This window comes from Vanderwaltozyma polyspora, genomic scaffold, assembly GCF_000150035.1.
Source record: "Vanderwaltozyma polyspora DSM 70294 KpolScaffold1062 genomic scaffold, whole genome shotgun sequence".
NCBI classification, from domain to species: Eukaryota; Fungi; Ascomycota; class Saccharomycetes; order Saccharomycetales; family Saccharomycetaceae; genus Vanderwaltozyma; species Vanderwaltozyma polyspora.
Window position 1 is genome coordinate 22,272 of NW_001834666.1, and position 13,498 is coordinate 35,769.

General features: G+C 31.5%; 4 protein-coding genes and 1 further gene across 4 annotated transcripts, besides 2 other annotated features; 3 read left to right on the forward strand and 2 right to left on the reverse strand.

Moving 5' to 3' along the window:
• Positions 1 to 4,947: 4,947 nt before the first annotated feature.
• On the forward strand, positions 4,948 to 5,838 carry ORT1 (Ort1p; the record flags this gene model as incomplete). Its single annotated transcript, XM_001645110.1, has 1 exon — positions 4,948 to 5,838. The coding sequence occupies one exon, from the start codon at positions 4,948 to 4,950 to the stop codon at positions 5,836 to 5,838; it is 891 nt and encodes a 296-aa protein (XP_001645160.1).
• A 480-nt stretch (positions 5,839 to 6,318) lies between these two features.
• COI1 (Coi1p) lies at positions 6,319 to 6,591 on the forward strand (the record flags this gene model as incomplete). Its single annotated transcript, XM_001645111.1, has 1 exon — positions 6,319 to 6,591. The coding sequence occupies one exon, from the start codon at positions 6,319 to 6,321 to the stop codon at positions 6,589 to 6,591; it is 273 nt and encodes a 90-aa protein (XP_001645161.1).
• Positions 6,592 to 6,839: 248 nt separating this feature from the next.
• Positions 6,840 to 7,316: a sequence feature (similar to hypothetical protein; correction of possible frameshift sequencing error~similar to Saccharomyces cerevisiae YRA1 (YDR381W)).
• Positions 6,840 to 8,485, reverse strand: Kpol_1062p11 (the record flags this gene model as incomplete).
• Positions 8,183 to 8,485: a sequence feature (similar to hypothetical protein; correction of possible frameshift sequencing error~similar to Saccharomyces cerevisiae YRA1 (YDR381W)).
• A 604-nt stretch (positions 8,486 to 9,089) lies between these two features.
• On the reverse strand, positions 9,090 to 10,982 carry ARO10 (phenylpyruvate decarboxylase ARO10; the record flags this gene model as incomplete). The annotated part of the gene is made up of 1 exon (XM_001645112.1): positions 9,090 to 10,982. The coding sequence occupies one exon, from the start codon at positions 10,980 to 10,982 to the stop codon at positions 9,090 to 9,092; it is 1,893 nt and encodes a 630-aa protein (XP_001645162.1).
• Positions 10,983 to 13,008: 2,026 nt separating this feature from the next.
• Positions 13,009 to 13,248, forward strand: SDH6 (Sdh6p; the record flags this gene model as incomplete). The annotated part of the gene is made up of 1 exon (XM_001645113.1): positions 13,009 to 13,248. The coding sequence occupies one exon, from the start codon at positions 13,009 to 13,011 to the stop codon at positions 13,246 to 13,248; it is 240 nt and encodes a 79-aa protein (XP_001645163.1).
• Between the last annotated feature and the right edge of the window lie 250 nt (positions 13,249 to 13,498).

Here is a 13,498-nt window from a genome sequence, read left to right on the forward strand (position 1 = left end):
TTGGAATACAGAGGGAAAAATTAAAAGAATCATTTACCCATTCATTCATGCATTCATCATCTAAAGACGTTTCTCTTCGATTTCCTTCACTGTATAATAAAATCAACCTAATTCGAAATGGAAAAAACTATTAAGATTGGTGAGATTGTTACCAAATAAGGAAATAAACGGAAAAATCGTAAAAAAAAAAGTACATCCAAACAGAATCTTTTGCTCCGTTGTTATGGATGGCTTTTTCTCAAGATATCAACGTTCTTCATGTCAATCCGTATATACCTCTGCGCCAAATTCTCTAAACCATGCGCGCATAAATCAAGACATTACTTTCTCTCTTTTCATATCACCTACAAGCTCATTTCTTGTCCCCAACTGACATTTATCCTGAAATTATCAATTGGACAAATCAAATCTTATAATTTACCACGATTATACCTTATTCTTATTTTTCGTACTATCTGCTTCTGTGGAGTGAGCATCCTTTTTTTATCAGCCGGATATTTTATTAGTATCCATCCATTTTAATACTACAATACATAGAAAGTGAACGGTTGCCGCGATCCTTTCAAAATTAGATTATGAGTAACAGATAAGAGAGGTCATGAATTATATTTGTCTGTGTTAATACACCATCACATGATCAAAGAAAGTTAAGTCTTTCTTTACAAGATAAGATCTAGGGCTATACTCTTGTAGGATGACAGATCGCCAATCACCATTAACTGCTACGGGACGAAACGTCTTAACTACATTATTAAACTTGACCTATCAGAGAACAATGATAAATTGAAATTTAAATTCATGAAATGATCTTTATAGGTCTAAAAGTATATAAAATAATAGGAGGAATGGTAACCTGCGGTCACCCTTAATCGATCTTCTTTTCTCATATTCTGAGTATTTTTCACAATAAAGAAAACACCAGTTACTTCAACCGAATTAAGAAGATCATATAATCGACTTTCTGCTGATAAGTAGTTCACTAAGGGTTTTTGTGCTATATATTTATTAGATTAGTAGAAGTGTCGCTAATTATATTGTATATCCTACTTAGTTATAACCATAATTGACCTAAGATTGTTATAGTGTACTAACAATAGAAACAGTGTTTCTTCTTTTCAATTTGTTTGCACTGCAAACAAATTGGAAACTTGAAGTATCATTTGATACAAATTTATAGTACTCTTTGAATTTTGTTGTTGCTTAAGAAATTAGCCAACACTAATATTATAACTCTCTAAAGTATAAATTTATAAAAAAATGATTTCCTTTTACTCCCGGATAGTAATTGACAATAATTAAAAATAAGTTGCTAGGATAGGTTGCTGGCTACATAATTCGGCTAGAAATTTCTAGGCTATTTTACCTTAGCTAGTTGTATATATCCTTGTTTGTTGATCTATCTATTTTGACCAACATTTCTCATAACTTGTACGAAAACATTAATAATTGCTGTATTATTTATCAGTAATAAGATTATGCCAATTAAAACCATCGCAATTAATTTTTTGGGTTCTTGTAATTTAGAAATACATGTGCGAATTAATCCAAATTTTTTTTTGTCAGGCTGAACATGTCAGAAGGCTTTCCTATGGCCTTCCTCTATTAATTTTTGCAGGTTTTAATTAATTTAATCGAATTTTACTTATTTCTATTAATGATTTAATATTTTATATTAGTAATTCTAATTTAGATCCAATATCAATTCTTTGAAGAGAGTTGCTCATCGGATAATATTCTCTAATGTAACTATTCAATCATAAATTTCTTATATTCATACTACTACAGCGTTTTGACTTAATTAAGCAACTGTTTTCTTTAAGCTTGTCGTATATTCCACACCACTTCAAACTAACCAATAATGTGGTTTCAAGAAAAATGAATGGTATGCTAAATGATAAAATTCTCATAGCAAATCCAATTAAATCTCATGAGTCTAAAAAGGCAAGAGAAAATCACAGAAGCATAATCAAAGAAGCATTGAAAAATAAAAATTGACCTAAAGCAATCCAAAAGTATTTCAAATTATCGCATTCCAATTGTCTTACAGTAAAATTACTGTTTTTCTATTCATTCACTAATCCTATCTTACATCTATATCCTGACACTATTTTCAATACAAGTGGAAAGATTTATCCGAAAACATAAGTTTACATTCATCCCAATTTTGAGCCTACTTTTGAAGGATAAGCAACAGATTGTTTCAAGATTTGTTCAAATTTTCTTATGCCACAATTCAAGGGAAGTGCTATTGATTTCATGCCAAGTTTTTGGATCTTACAAAATGGAAAACCTAGTTGCAATAACATATTTGAACAATGGATATGAAACTATTTACAGTTGAGCAACTTGACCTTTATTGGAAAAAGTTTGAATATAGTTAGATGTCTTGACTTAATAATAGAGTTCCATTCATGTCTCTTTTATCGTAATCATCTCTATATTAGGAAGGTTTTCCTAAGATATAATTTTAGCAACAAAATTTAATTTCGAACAAAATGTTGCAAAAAAAAAGACAAAATTCCAAATTAGGAAATTGTTGAGATGTAAAAAAAATAAAATAATGAGAATGAATTAAAAAGACATCGATAGGCAAGTTTAATTATTTCTTCTATCGCAATCAACAATCAACTGTAGAGAAGATTTTGATGCAACAAGCGGTAACAATTTCATTTAATGATACTTTTCTCTGTATGTCTTTGTTTTCGGCATTTTTACGAATAATAATGGCTGCCTGTCTCCTCAAAGCTACATCCATCTAAAGACACGCTTTCTTATTGCCTATATAATTAGGAAAAAATTATAACAATAATAAATAATAATTTGTGTTTAAGATGAAGTATCAATGAGATATCTCTTTTATTGTATAAGTTTCTTCGGTACGAGTTTTCTTTATGCAACTCTCCTGGTTAAAAATCCTCTGTAAATTTCAAGGGCTAGAGAATTTTTTTCTACTATATGTGATGGTAAATAATAGGATTACTAAGAATATGTCATACTGTACTAAAAATTCTCTAACAGTCGTCTAAATTATAATTGTTTTCTTATGTTTAGTTCATACATATATTTCTTACTTTCAATAATAGGTGTTAACGGTTTTGATTTCATCAAATATTTTATTAATAGTAATTTTTTTGGGAGAGTTAGGTTAAACCAAATTAAAATTACATTTAATGACAGATAATACAATAAAATAACTCGAAGGTATATTTTATTGTACAGCTCATTGATGGGTTTTAAAATATGTCAAGAATATATTATAAAACATATTGTTTCTAAACACCATGATTCTATACATTAAAACTTTGGATTAAGTTCTTAATTCTCTTCCTAATAAAAATTACTTATGTCATCATAATAGGGTGACAACATGATGACAAATTACAAAAAGAAAAAGATATTGTTTCTCTTAAACTTTAGATGAATTCCACAAGAAAAATTAAACGATTTAATGGTATATTAGTATATAACACCATTTATAACTCAATTGACATCATCTTTCGTTGATGGAAAAAATTCATCGGCATCAATTACACCATGTTGATGTCATAATCGCGTAAGCATTATTCCTTAATGTTAAGCCTTGATATAAAACTAACAGAAAATATAAGATAATCAAAGGAAGTTAAGAAGTAATTTACCCGCACTGCCTAATTTGGAACCTGAATTCATCACCACCTATCAATAAGAACAGGTGTCATTACCGGAAACTGAAATCAGCTTGATCATATAACTAATTTTTTAAAATATTAGTCACGTGTATTATTTTCTGGGTAACATCTATTAAAATATGACCCTCATGTGATATCTTGGTTAACGAAAGTATATCTGTCTCTTGTTGGTGAGGTTTCTCGGTCAATCGTATTTTAGTATGTCTCTGTTCTAAGTGCACTCGCTAACCAACTTTCATCATAAATTAATCCTTGAAAACTACATATATTTATATATATCCAAATTAATTAAGGTATATTGTTGTAACTTAATCTAAATGATGAGCTAAGCTACATTATCCAAACTAATATTTCCTCCGCATATCTATAGAGAATTCACCCATACTATAAGCATATAAAATTATCCACTTGTCTTCCCATTGCAGCGATATCAATTGAGTTAACACCAGGATCTCAATCACGTGATTTCACCCTTCCATCTCAGCCTATAATGCATTTAAATACTGTCAAACCAGGATCATATGTGTTTCTTTAAAAATCAAACTCTTTAATCATAACCAACATAAATTCGTCAAGTACATCATTCGACTAAGAACATATATAAAGCTTTAGAACTATGACTAACCTATTTTCAGTCTTTCTAGTATTAGTCATTTCGTTACTATTTAAACTAACCAATCAACGATATGTAAATATCTTATGTTACTTAGAAAGCGATGTACAACGGCAATGAAATATGAAAAACTTCAGAATTTGAAAAAGTTATCGAATCGAGATGAGATCAAAAAAAGTTTCATGGCGAATACAAGCTACAATACCAATCAAGATGAGCAATGGAAGGTAGAAGGATATCCATTGATTGACTCATTCTTGAAGTTGCTATATACAAGGGGTGACTAAAACCTGTCATTTGCAAATTTTTCGAGGTTTATTGAAAATAATATACAAATAATTATTCATTAAGCTAGTTGATGAAGAAGAGTTTATTCTTATCATCGATATTACAAGTAGAAGAGGTCTGATATTTGAGTATAAAACCTGTAATATATCCAATCATATCTATATATAAACATACATATATATATATATATATAAGGATATCATCAATTCACTGATTGTGGATTAGGTTTAGTTGAAATCTGGAAGGTTGCTACTGATTGTTAATTATTATCTAGTGTCTATTCATATCTAGATACACTAATAATATATTTGTTCTTGAGCTTTTTACCAACGAAAAACTAGTTTCCTTCCTTAAACTATACCGTAACAATAATACTAGATGAATGATGATAATAGCTTCAATGATATTGAAATCAAGAAAAATACAAGTGCATTGAAAGATATTATAAATGGTTCAATTGCTGGCTGCTTTGGAAAAATTATAGAATATCCCTTTGATACAATTAAAGTTAGATTACAAACACAAGGATCCCATTTATTTCCAACTACATGGTCATGTATCAAATATACTTTTAAGAATGAAGGTATTAAAAAGGGATTCTTTCAAGGTATATCATCTCCATTAGTAGGTGCTGCAATGGAAAATGCTGTACTATTCCTTTCGTACAATCAATGTGCAAAAATGTTGGACAATCAAACGTATATTCCTGAAGTGACCCCATTGACAAAGATTATAATATCAGGTGCATTTGCTGGGTCTTGTGCTAGCTTTGTATTGACCCCAGTTGAACTAGTTAAATGTAAATTACAAATTGCCAATATTCAAAACAATTCATCTTCACTATTAAAACCTACAAGAATATTACCAACAATTAAAAATACTCTAACTCAAAATGGTGTCTTTGGACTATGGCAAGGTCAATCGGGTACATTTATTCGTGAAAGTATTGGTGGTGTTGCATGGTTTGCAACATATGAATTAATGAAAGATTTTTTAAAATATCAACGTCATGATAAAGAAAACAAAACTTGGGAATTGCTACTGAGTGGTGCAAGTGCGGGTTTAGCTTTTAACGCAACAATATTTCCAGTAGATACAGTCAAATCAGTAATGCAAACTGAACATTTAGGCTTAAAATCATCTATATCACTTGTGCTTAAAAGACAAGGTTTCGCGGGTTTCTATAGAGGTTTAGCAATTACTTTAATCAGGGCAGCCCCAGCAAACGCAACTGTGTTTTACACTTACGAAACATTATCATCTATGTAAATATAGTAATGTGTATTTTGGTAGATAGATTATATATGCATTCAACTTCTATTAGACATGACTTATTTAAAGCTTCTCATCTTCTAGACACAATATAATTAATGCTCTCTATTAAGTTTTTCAGAATACCTGCGCAATAAAATATTTCTTGATGATTTAAAAAAATAATCAGTATTTATTTATAAAGTAGATTTAAAATTGAAAGGTACTAGTAAACAGGACGGTTTCCTATAAATACACAAGATCAACAAATCATGTCATTGAATCCATTTAAGTCTTTAGCGTATGTTGTTTTTTCACTCAATATTTGGCTTGATATAGCCCATAGTTTATCTTTACAAGAAATATATCCATCCTTTCCGACAACTAACAATATTTTATTAAATCTTGTTCAACTATAATCCTAAAGTTGTAAGAGCAGCAGGGTTTTGATCCAGTAAAACTACATTTGCACTAACAGTTAGTGGCCTAGGGGTTTTGATGCTAGTAAAAGATAATATTAGAAGCAAAAGAGAAGCCAGTTTCTCTACAGATGCAACAGCAACTGGCAAGAAGTCTGGTCAAAGTTACTATGACAATTATGCCCAAATTAAACCAGGTTTTCCATTACCAAAAGAACATACAGAAAATATAGATTCAGAACAATCAGTTTCTCCTGTCAGAAAAAGCAAATACGAGGGTGCTGGTAATAGTTACATGAGCAGAAAGAGAGGTGACAAATTAGGTTTCTTAGACAGGAAGAATAATGAATAGAAATAATAATTAAATGTTCTCTGTCTCTGAGCAAAAGTTAAAAACCAAAGATATTAATAATTCCGAATTTACCTGTCCATAGTACCCTTTACATAATTTAATAAAACTTCAATAACGAATATTCTAAATCAAATAAAAAATTTATTTCATAGCACAACATATCTCTTGGATATTTTAAATATTACTTAATGTGAAAACACTCGTAGGGTTATATAGAATTACAAAAACTGATTATACACTAGCCCGCTTTAATCTTTCTTTTCTTCGAAGTAATCAGCCATTTCCTTGTCCAAATCTTCTAGACTTTTCTTGACAGGTCTTTGTTTCTTATTTTGATTACGTTTCTTGGCAGCAGCTGCTTTCATGTTTGGTGCTCTTGGTCTAGCAACATTATTATTGTTGTTATTGTTGTTACGGTTTACTGGACCTCTACGTTGTTGTTGTTGTGGCTGTCTTTGAGGTTGTCTTTGAGGTTGTCTAGGATGTGGAACAGCCTTAATTCTTTCAGTTAAACTCTTAACTGGTTGTTGAGATGGGTCAATGATCAAATTCAACTTTAATCTAGTTCTACCACCATCGATTGGGGCACCATTGAACTTAGCAACAGCTTTCTTGGCCATTTCACCGTTCTTGAAAGTAATATTAGCCATACCAGTAGAGTTACCTCTTTCATTGTAACTCAACAAGACTCTTTGAACACCACCGACTTGAGAAGCAAAAAATTCCTAAAATATAAAAATAAGGTTTGTTAGAAAAATGAACACAAAATAAAGATAAATTATAACAATGGAACAAAAATATCCTTCCCTTCAGGTAACAGTTAAGTGTAAAATTAGAATAGCTAAAATTTACCGCTGCTGATAAGGTTGAAGTACTATATCAAATTCTGGGATACCAAATGATAACTCGGAGCTAACATAAGAAGACTGCATAGCTAGCATGTCAAATATAATCATTAGCAGCTATATTTTCATATCAAGAAGCTACTGTTGAAGAAACTTCTCAAAATGTCAAACAGTATATTATAGTGGGTTAAATTCCCCTCTGGAAGATTACAAACCTAATCGATCCTCCTAATAACCCAATATACTAGTTGATAGGTGGTGTGTTGAAGAAAACAGTTTAATGACAGAATAAAATTTCTTTTACTGATTGGTTATGACTTTATCATTGTATACAAAAACCAGAATTTTGAGAAAATTATCAGAACAATCTCAAGCTATAATAATAAACACTGTCAAAAAACGTTAATAACCTCGACACATTACACTTTATAACGTCAAACCTTTATCTCAGACATAAAAATAAATTTAGATCGAAAACATTTGCGTCTTACCCAATACAAATATTAATACTTCAATAAATTGGACTGAAGAAAAAAATACTAATACTAAGGAATCTGATTTCTAAATCTAATTAGAACACTCACACTATTCATAACTTCTGTACCATTGTTAAATTTAAATTTAGAAGTAAAATGCCGGCAGTAACCTACTATAAAATAGCTGTATCCACACAGCTACCATAGAATTACAATAATTTCAAAAAGAGCATAATCTCTCTTTGAAGCCGCAAGTGCAAATACTTCCTAATACAAATAAAAAGAACATACTCTAACTGCATCTTGTTTAATATCTCTTGGTAAACCTTCAACATTAACTCTAGCTTCTCTTGAGTTTTGCAACAAAGAAGCAACTCTTTGAGCAGCATTAACCGGAGCTGGAGCTGGTCTAGCTCTAGTTCTAGCAACTCTAGCTGGAACACCACGACGAGCAGTAACTTGCTTAGAAGCTCTTGAAGGAGCAGCACCACGACGGTTATTAATTCTAGCTCTGTTTTGATTCTTACGAGAACCAATAATTTCGTCTAAGGATTTATCTAAAGTAGCAGACATTGTAATATGATATTATAATATACTTTCGTTAGAAAGAAGGTTACCAGAGGGGAGAGGTAATTAAACAGAGGATAGAATCGAGTTTAAAATATTCAAAAATTATGTATAAATTAGAAACTCTATTCTAAAATAACACACAATCAGATATTAACTTCAAAGTTGGGTTTTTTACATATAATAAGAGGAAATAAGTTAAGGAAAAACGACAAATAAACAAGGATTAATCACTACAAAATAACTTTATGTAACTAGAATTGGGAGTTAGTTAAAAAAGAATGAAAATTTTCCTCTCAAAGTCCATTCCCTTTTATACTTTTCGAAAATCTTTGGAAAAATTTTTCTTTTTCTGTTTTAGGGAAATATACACTGAAACTAGGATATTTGCCGAAAACGGTAACAGGGACTACTAAACACCGGGTAACACAAATATACGGATAGTAATGAATCAGTTAAAGTGGTCTTAACTATATATATAAAACAGTGATTTTATAACTAATTTACCTTAATGATATGTCTATCTGATTAAAATGTTATTTAAATATATGATTATCTGATTATGTATGAAATTTATAAAATGTTACAGTATGTTCTCCGATTGATGAAATTAGCTTTTGTTTGCATGCTTTACGGCTCTAACCATGAAATCGGTTAAAATCTTTGGCATATCCATGATACCCAAAGTAACTTCTACAAAGTTGATATTATTTTGGTCTTTGGATCGTAGTTCTGTAAGTATATTATCCAATTCTTTTGTTGTTTCAACTTTATGGTTTTTAGCAAAATTTTCCTTGGCGTCACCAAATGCTTTGAACAGATAAGTCCAATTCCAAGGTTGAATATCGTTATAGGAACGAGTTGGGCCCTGGATAGCTCTTTCAATTGTGTAACCATCGTTGTTCCATAAGAATATATCCATTGGGACTTCATAACGAAGCATTGTAGATAGTTCCTGTACTGTCATTTGCGCAGCACCGTCACCTTCGAATAGGATTAATCTTGGTTTAGTATTTTCCTTTAGTTGTTCATCTTTGATGTGAGAATTCGGATAATCTCTCATGGCGATACCAACACCTAAAGCAGAAGGTAAAGCATAACCAATGGATAAGTAAAAAAATTGAGAGACCAATTTAACTTGAGAACTAAATTTGAAATCACGTAAAGAGAATTGGAAAGTACCAGTATCGCATAGAACAACATCACCAGGCTTGATATATGATTCCATTGTAGTAGAAATGTGGTCTTGGGTAATTTGGTTGTTTGCAACAGCTTCTTGATCCGTTTTTGTTGAACTTTCATCAGATGTTGGATAGTTCAAGTGTAAATTTGATGGATTAACCATTTTCAACATTCTCTTCAATATATATGTGAATTCCACACCACCGAACAATTGTGTACTTTTGGATTGCATATCAATCATCCTTATATATTGAGGATGGAACTCTATTATGAAACTAACTTTCGAATAATAATCTTCAAAAGTGTAAGTTCCTGAGTTAACCTCATTTTTTTCAACACCGAAATGTAATATTAAATCACAAGTTGAAATTGCCTTTTGAACTTTTTCACAACCATCTTTACCGTTGTAAACACCTTTATAAGTTTCAGTTGACTCATCGAGAATAGATTTCCCCATTAGAGTAGAAAAATTCCAAATGTTTGTCTTTTGTATGAATTCATTTAGTAAAGAAGAACCGGAATATCTGTCGGTTAAAGTATCAGCGATGATGGCAGGTTTTTCCGCATGATACAAATAGCTAAATATAAAATCAGTTAAACCATCTGCCATTTCCATCTTATCAGGGGACATAGTAATACAATCTTGTAATGTAATTGATGGAGTTTCGTATAAATTCTTTGGATTAACATATAATTTAAAATAGTTTTCTGGAACAAACATATAACCAGGTTTTGAATATTTATAGATATCCCTAATTAAATCATCAAATTCCTGGCATGCAGTATCTAAATTTTCAATAAATTTAGTTGAACAAGAGACTGAACCCTGGACCATTTCAGCAAAAACTTTATAATTTGGTTTATTTAAATTTGATTCTTTAAAATTTGGTAATAGATGATGAAAGTTCCCACCAGTTTTAAATTTTTCAGTAGATGGAATACCTACAATATGTAGAACTTTAACATGTTCTGCAAAGGAACCTGAGATACCGTTCATTGCGCTTAACTCACCTACACCACAAGTGGTTACAATACAACCTAATTTGTTTGTATATCTAGAATAACCGTCTGCAGCATAAGCAGCGTTTAACTCATTGCAACAACCGATCCAATTGATTTCAGAGGTTTTATTAGCGGTACCGTTTGGGTACATTAATTCCAATAAATTTAAGTTATAATCACCCGGAACACCGAATATGGACTTGGTACCGCATGAATTTAATCTTTTGAAGATATAATCACCGAAACGTAGGGATTTATCGTTATTCAACATTTCATTACTCGAACTATATGTAGGTCTATGAGTGATAACAGGGGCCATGACTATAGTAAACTATATCTAAGTGTTTGTTGTATGTGTGTGTGTCTGTGTTTTAATTTTTTCCAATCGACTGAACTATATAGATAAATGAAATATATCTTTACGTAAAGATAGAAATCAAAATAAAGCAAGAGTTTGGAAGAGTGGGATGCATTTATATATATATATCAGAAACTAGACCAAGTATGACTTGGTATCAGAACATTTACAAAATATGTTGTAAGGAAACGCTGACACCATTTCTATTTATACTAACCGTCTGTAAGATGGAGAGATAAGCAGAAAGCTACATAGATAGATAGATAGATAGATAGATAGCAAGACTTGTGGATAAATGCTTTAGATAAATGAAAAGATAGAAAGAAGAGTGAGTTCCGAATATTGGTTCTACTAGCGAGATTCTCTAGAATATACAAAAATACCTGGCAACGTCATAGAATATTTCCTTGGTTGGTTAGTTAACCTTTATTTTTTTATTTTTTTTATATATCATGATGATTCCAGTTCACTGCATTTCGCTGCAGTGCAGAAAGATTAAGAAATTTTCCATGCGGTGCAATTTTGAGTTCGGTGAGGTTGCTTCTTGATCTCGAGGGCGGTTGGTGTTAAACAAAAAAAAAGTATTAAGTTTCTTTTTACTTTATTTTTTTATGTCTCTTCTTGTAATGCTTATTTTTCTCCCACTTTAGCGTTTTGCCGAGCTTTCTCAGAGGAGCTGGCTGGTTTGCTTCGAATTTTTTCCTTGTTCGGGTTCCTTTTTTTTTTCTTTTTATTCTCTTCTTATTTCGACGTTTCTTTTTGTGCTTTTTGTGTTTTGTCAATGTTACCTATTTTTTCATTTTTTGGGTTCGCTTCGGTACGGTACCGAGAAAAAAAGGCAACGTTTGTACGGGGAGAACTCAGCAAGGTCCAGCGGAGCGGGAGCGGAGAGGCTAGGAAAGGAAAGCGGTTGATATGGTATGATATGATATGTATGCGTTAGGTGCGGAGAGGGTTCTACAAAGAATTGTATGGGGAGATATGGCAAGAGAACGTGATTCCTGATTGTTATGCCATAGTGGTGTGGTACGGTGTGGTGTCGTGCGGTATATTTTCAGTACAGTAGCTGTAAGTATTTACGGTGGAAGGTAAACTTTATTTGAGCGCGTGTAGCCGTTGAGAAACGCTGGTGGGGGGGGAATAACAGAAGAGGAATACTACGAAAGAGCGTAGTTCTCGGTAGGTTGCGGCAGGTTAATTACGGTTCTTGTCGGCTGTCGACGGTCTCGGAAACCCGAAGATACCCATCCTGTTGTATCCGTATTTCTGTCTATCTCCATCTTATTGTTTAAGGTTTTTTTATTTTTTTCATTTTGGGTAATTAACTTTTAGTAATTGTGATATTGGCTGCCTTTTAAATTTTTTTAGCTTTTTAGAATTGTTTTACCTTGTTGCGCCGTATAGTGAGTGGTAGGGTAACGTTTGACCTGTTATATTAAAGTAATCACTGGCGCTTAACCAACGGCTCCTTTTACAGAAAAAATTCCCTTAATTTTGTTGCCAACAAAACTAGGTTGGGATGTTTTATTTTGTAGCCGATGCTCATGCACATCATGAAAAATTCCACTAGTCACGGAAATGAGAATGTATATATGTGTGTTATACAGACTCCTTTTATTTTGGTCTGTGTTGTCAAATATACTTTGAGGCTTGGTTTTGTCTGTCTTGACCTGAGTGTAGACTAAGTTACATATTAAAAATTGATGCTCTTTACCCGGACTCGACGCTAGCAATTCGGATATGTCTCGGAGTCGTTCAATGTTACCCGGATATTATCTCCCTTTTCCCGAACTTGTTACTTAAATTTGCGAAATCATATAACGATTCAAATACGAATTATTGTTAAGGTTAACCTTACCATTACAATATCAAGCAATAAATATATATATCAACACTTCGAACTAACCCCTACTCTAATTCATAAAACAAGTCATTTTTTCTACCGTACCTAAATATTGAAGTTTGATAGAATACAGTAATAGGCATAATGGTGAGAAAATTGAGCGGTTTACAAAGAGAGGTAGTCCATCTTTATAGAAGTTGCATTCGAATGGCACATACAAAACCCATTGAAAATAGACCACATTTTATAAAGTATATACATTCGGAATTTGGTAAATATAAAGATATACCAAGAAAAGATTTTACCACTATTGAACATCTTTTAAGAATTGGTTCTAAAAAATTACAAGAATTTTCGAAAAATGAGGTGAAGGATATAAGGTAATTTTATTTATTTTCATCTCAATTAATATTTATCATGTGTTTTTTTATCACTCAGAATCGTTTATTTATCTTCGTGTATATTTATTGTTATATACTCCTATGCATTTATTCATTGTCAATAGTCTTTCTTAAGTTACATGCATAATATATATATATTTAAATATATATATTTATTAAAAAGAAATATGGAGCGCGCGTAAAACAAACTTTTCTTGAATTAGTTTGTCATCGGATTGTCCTTGTCACTCCCT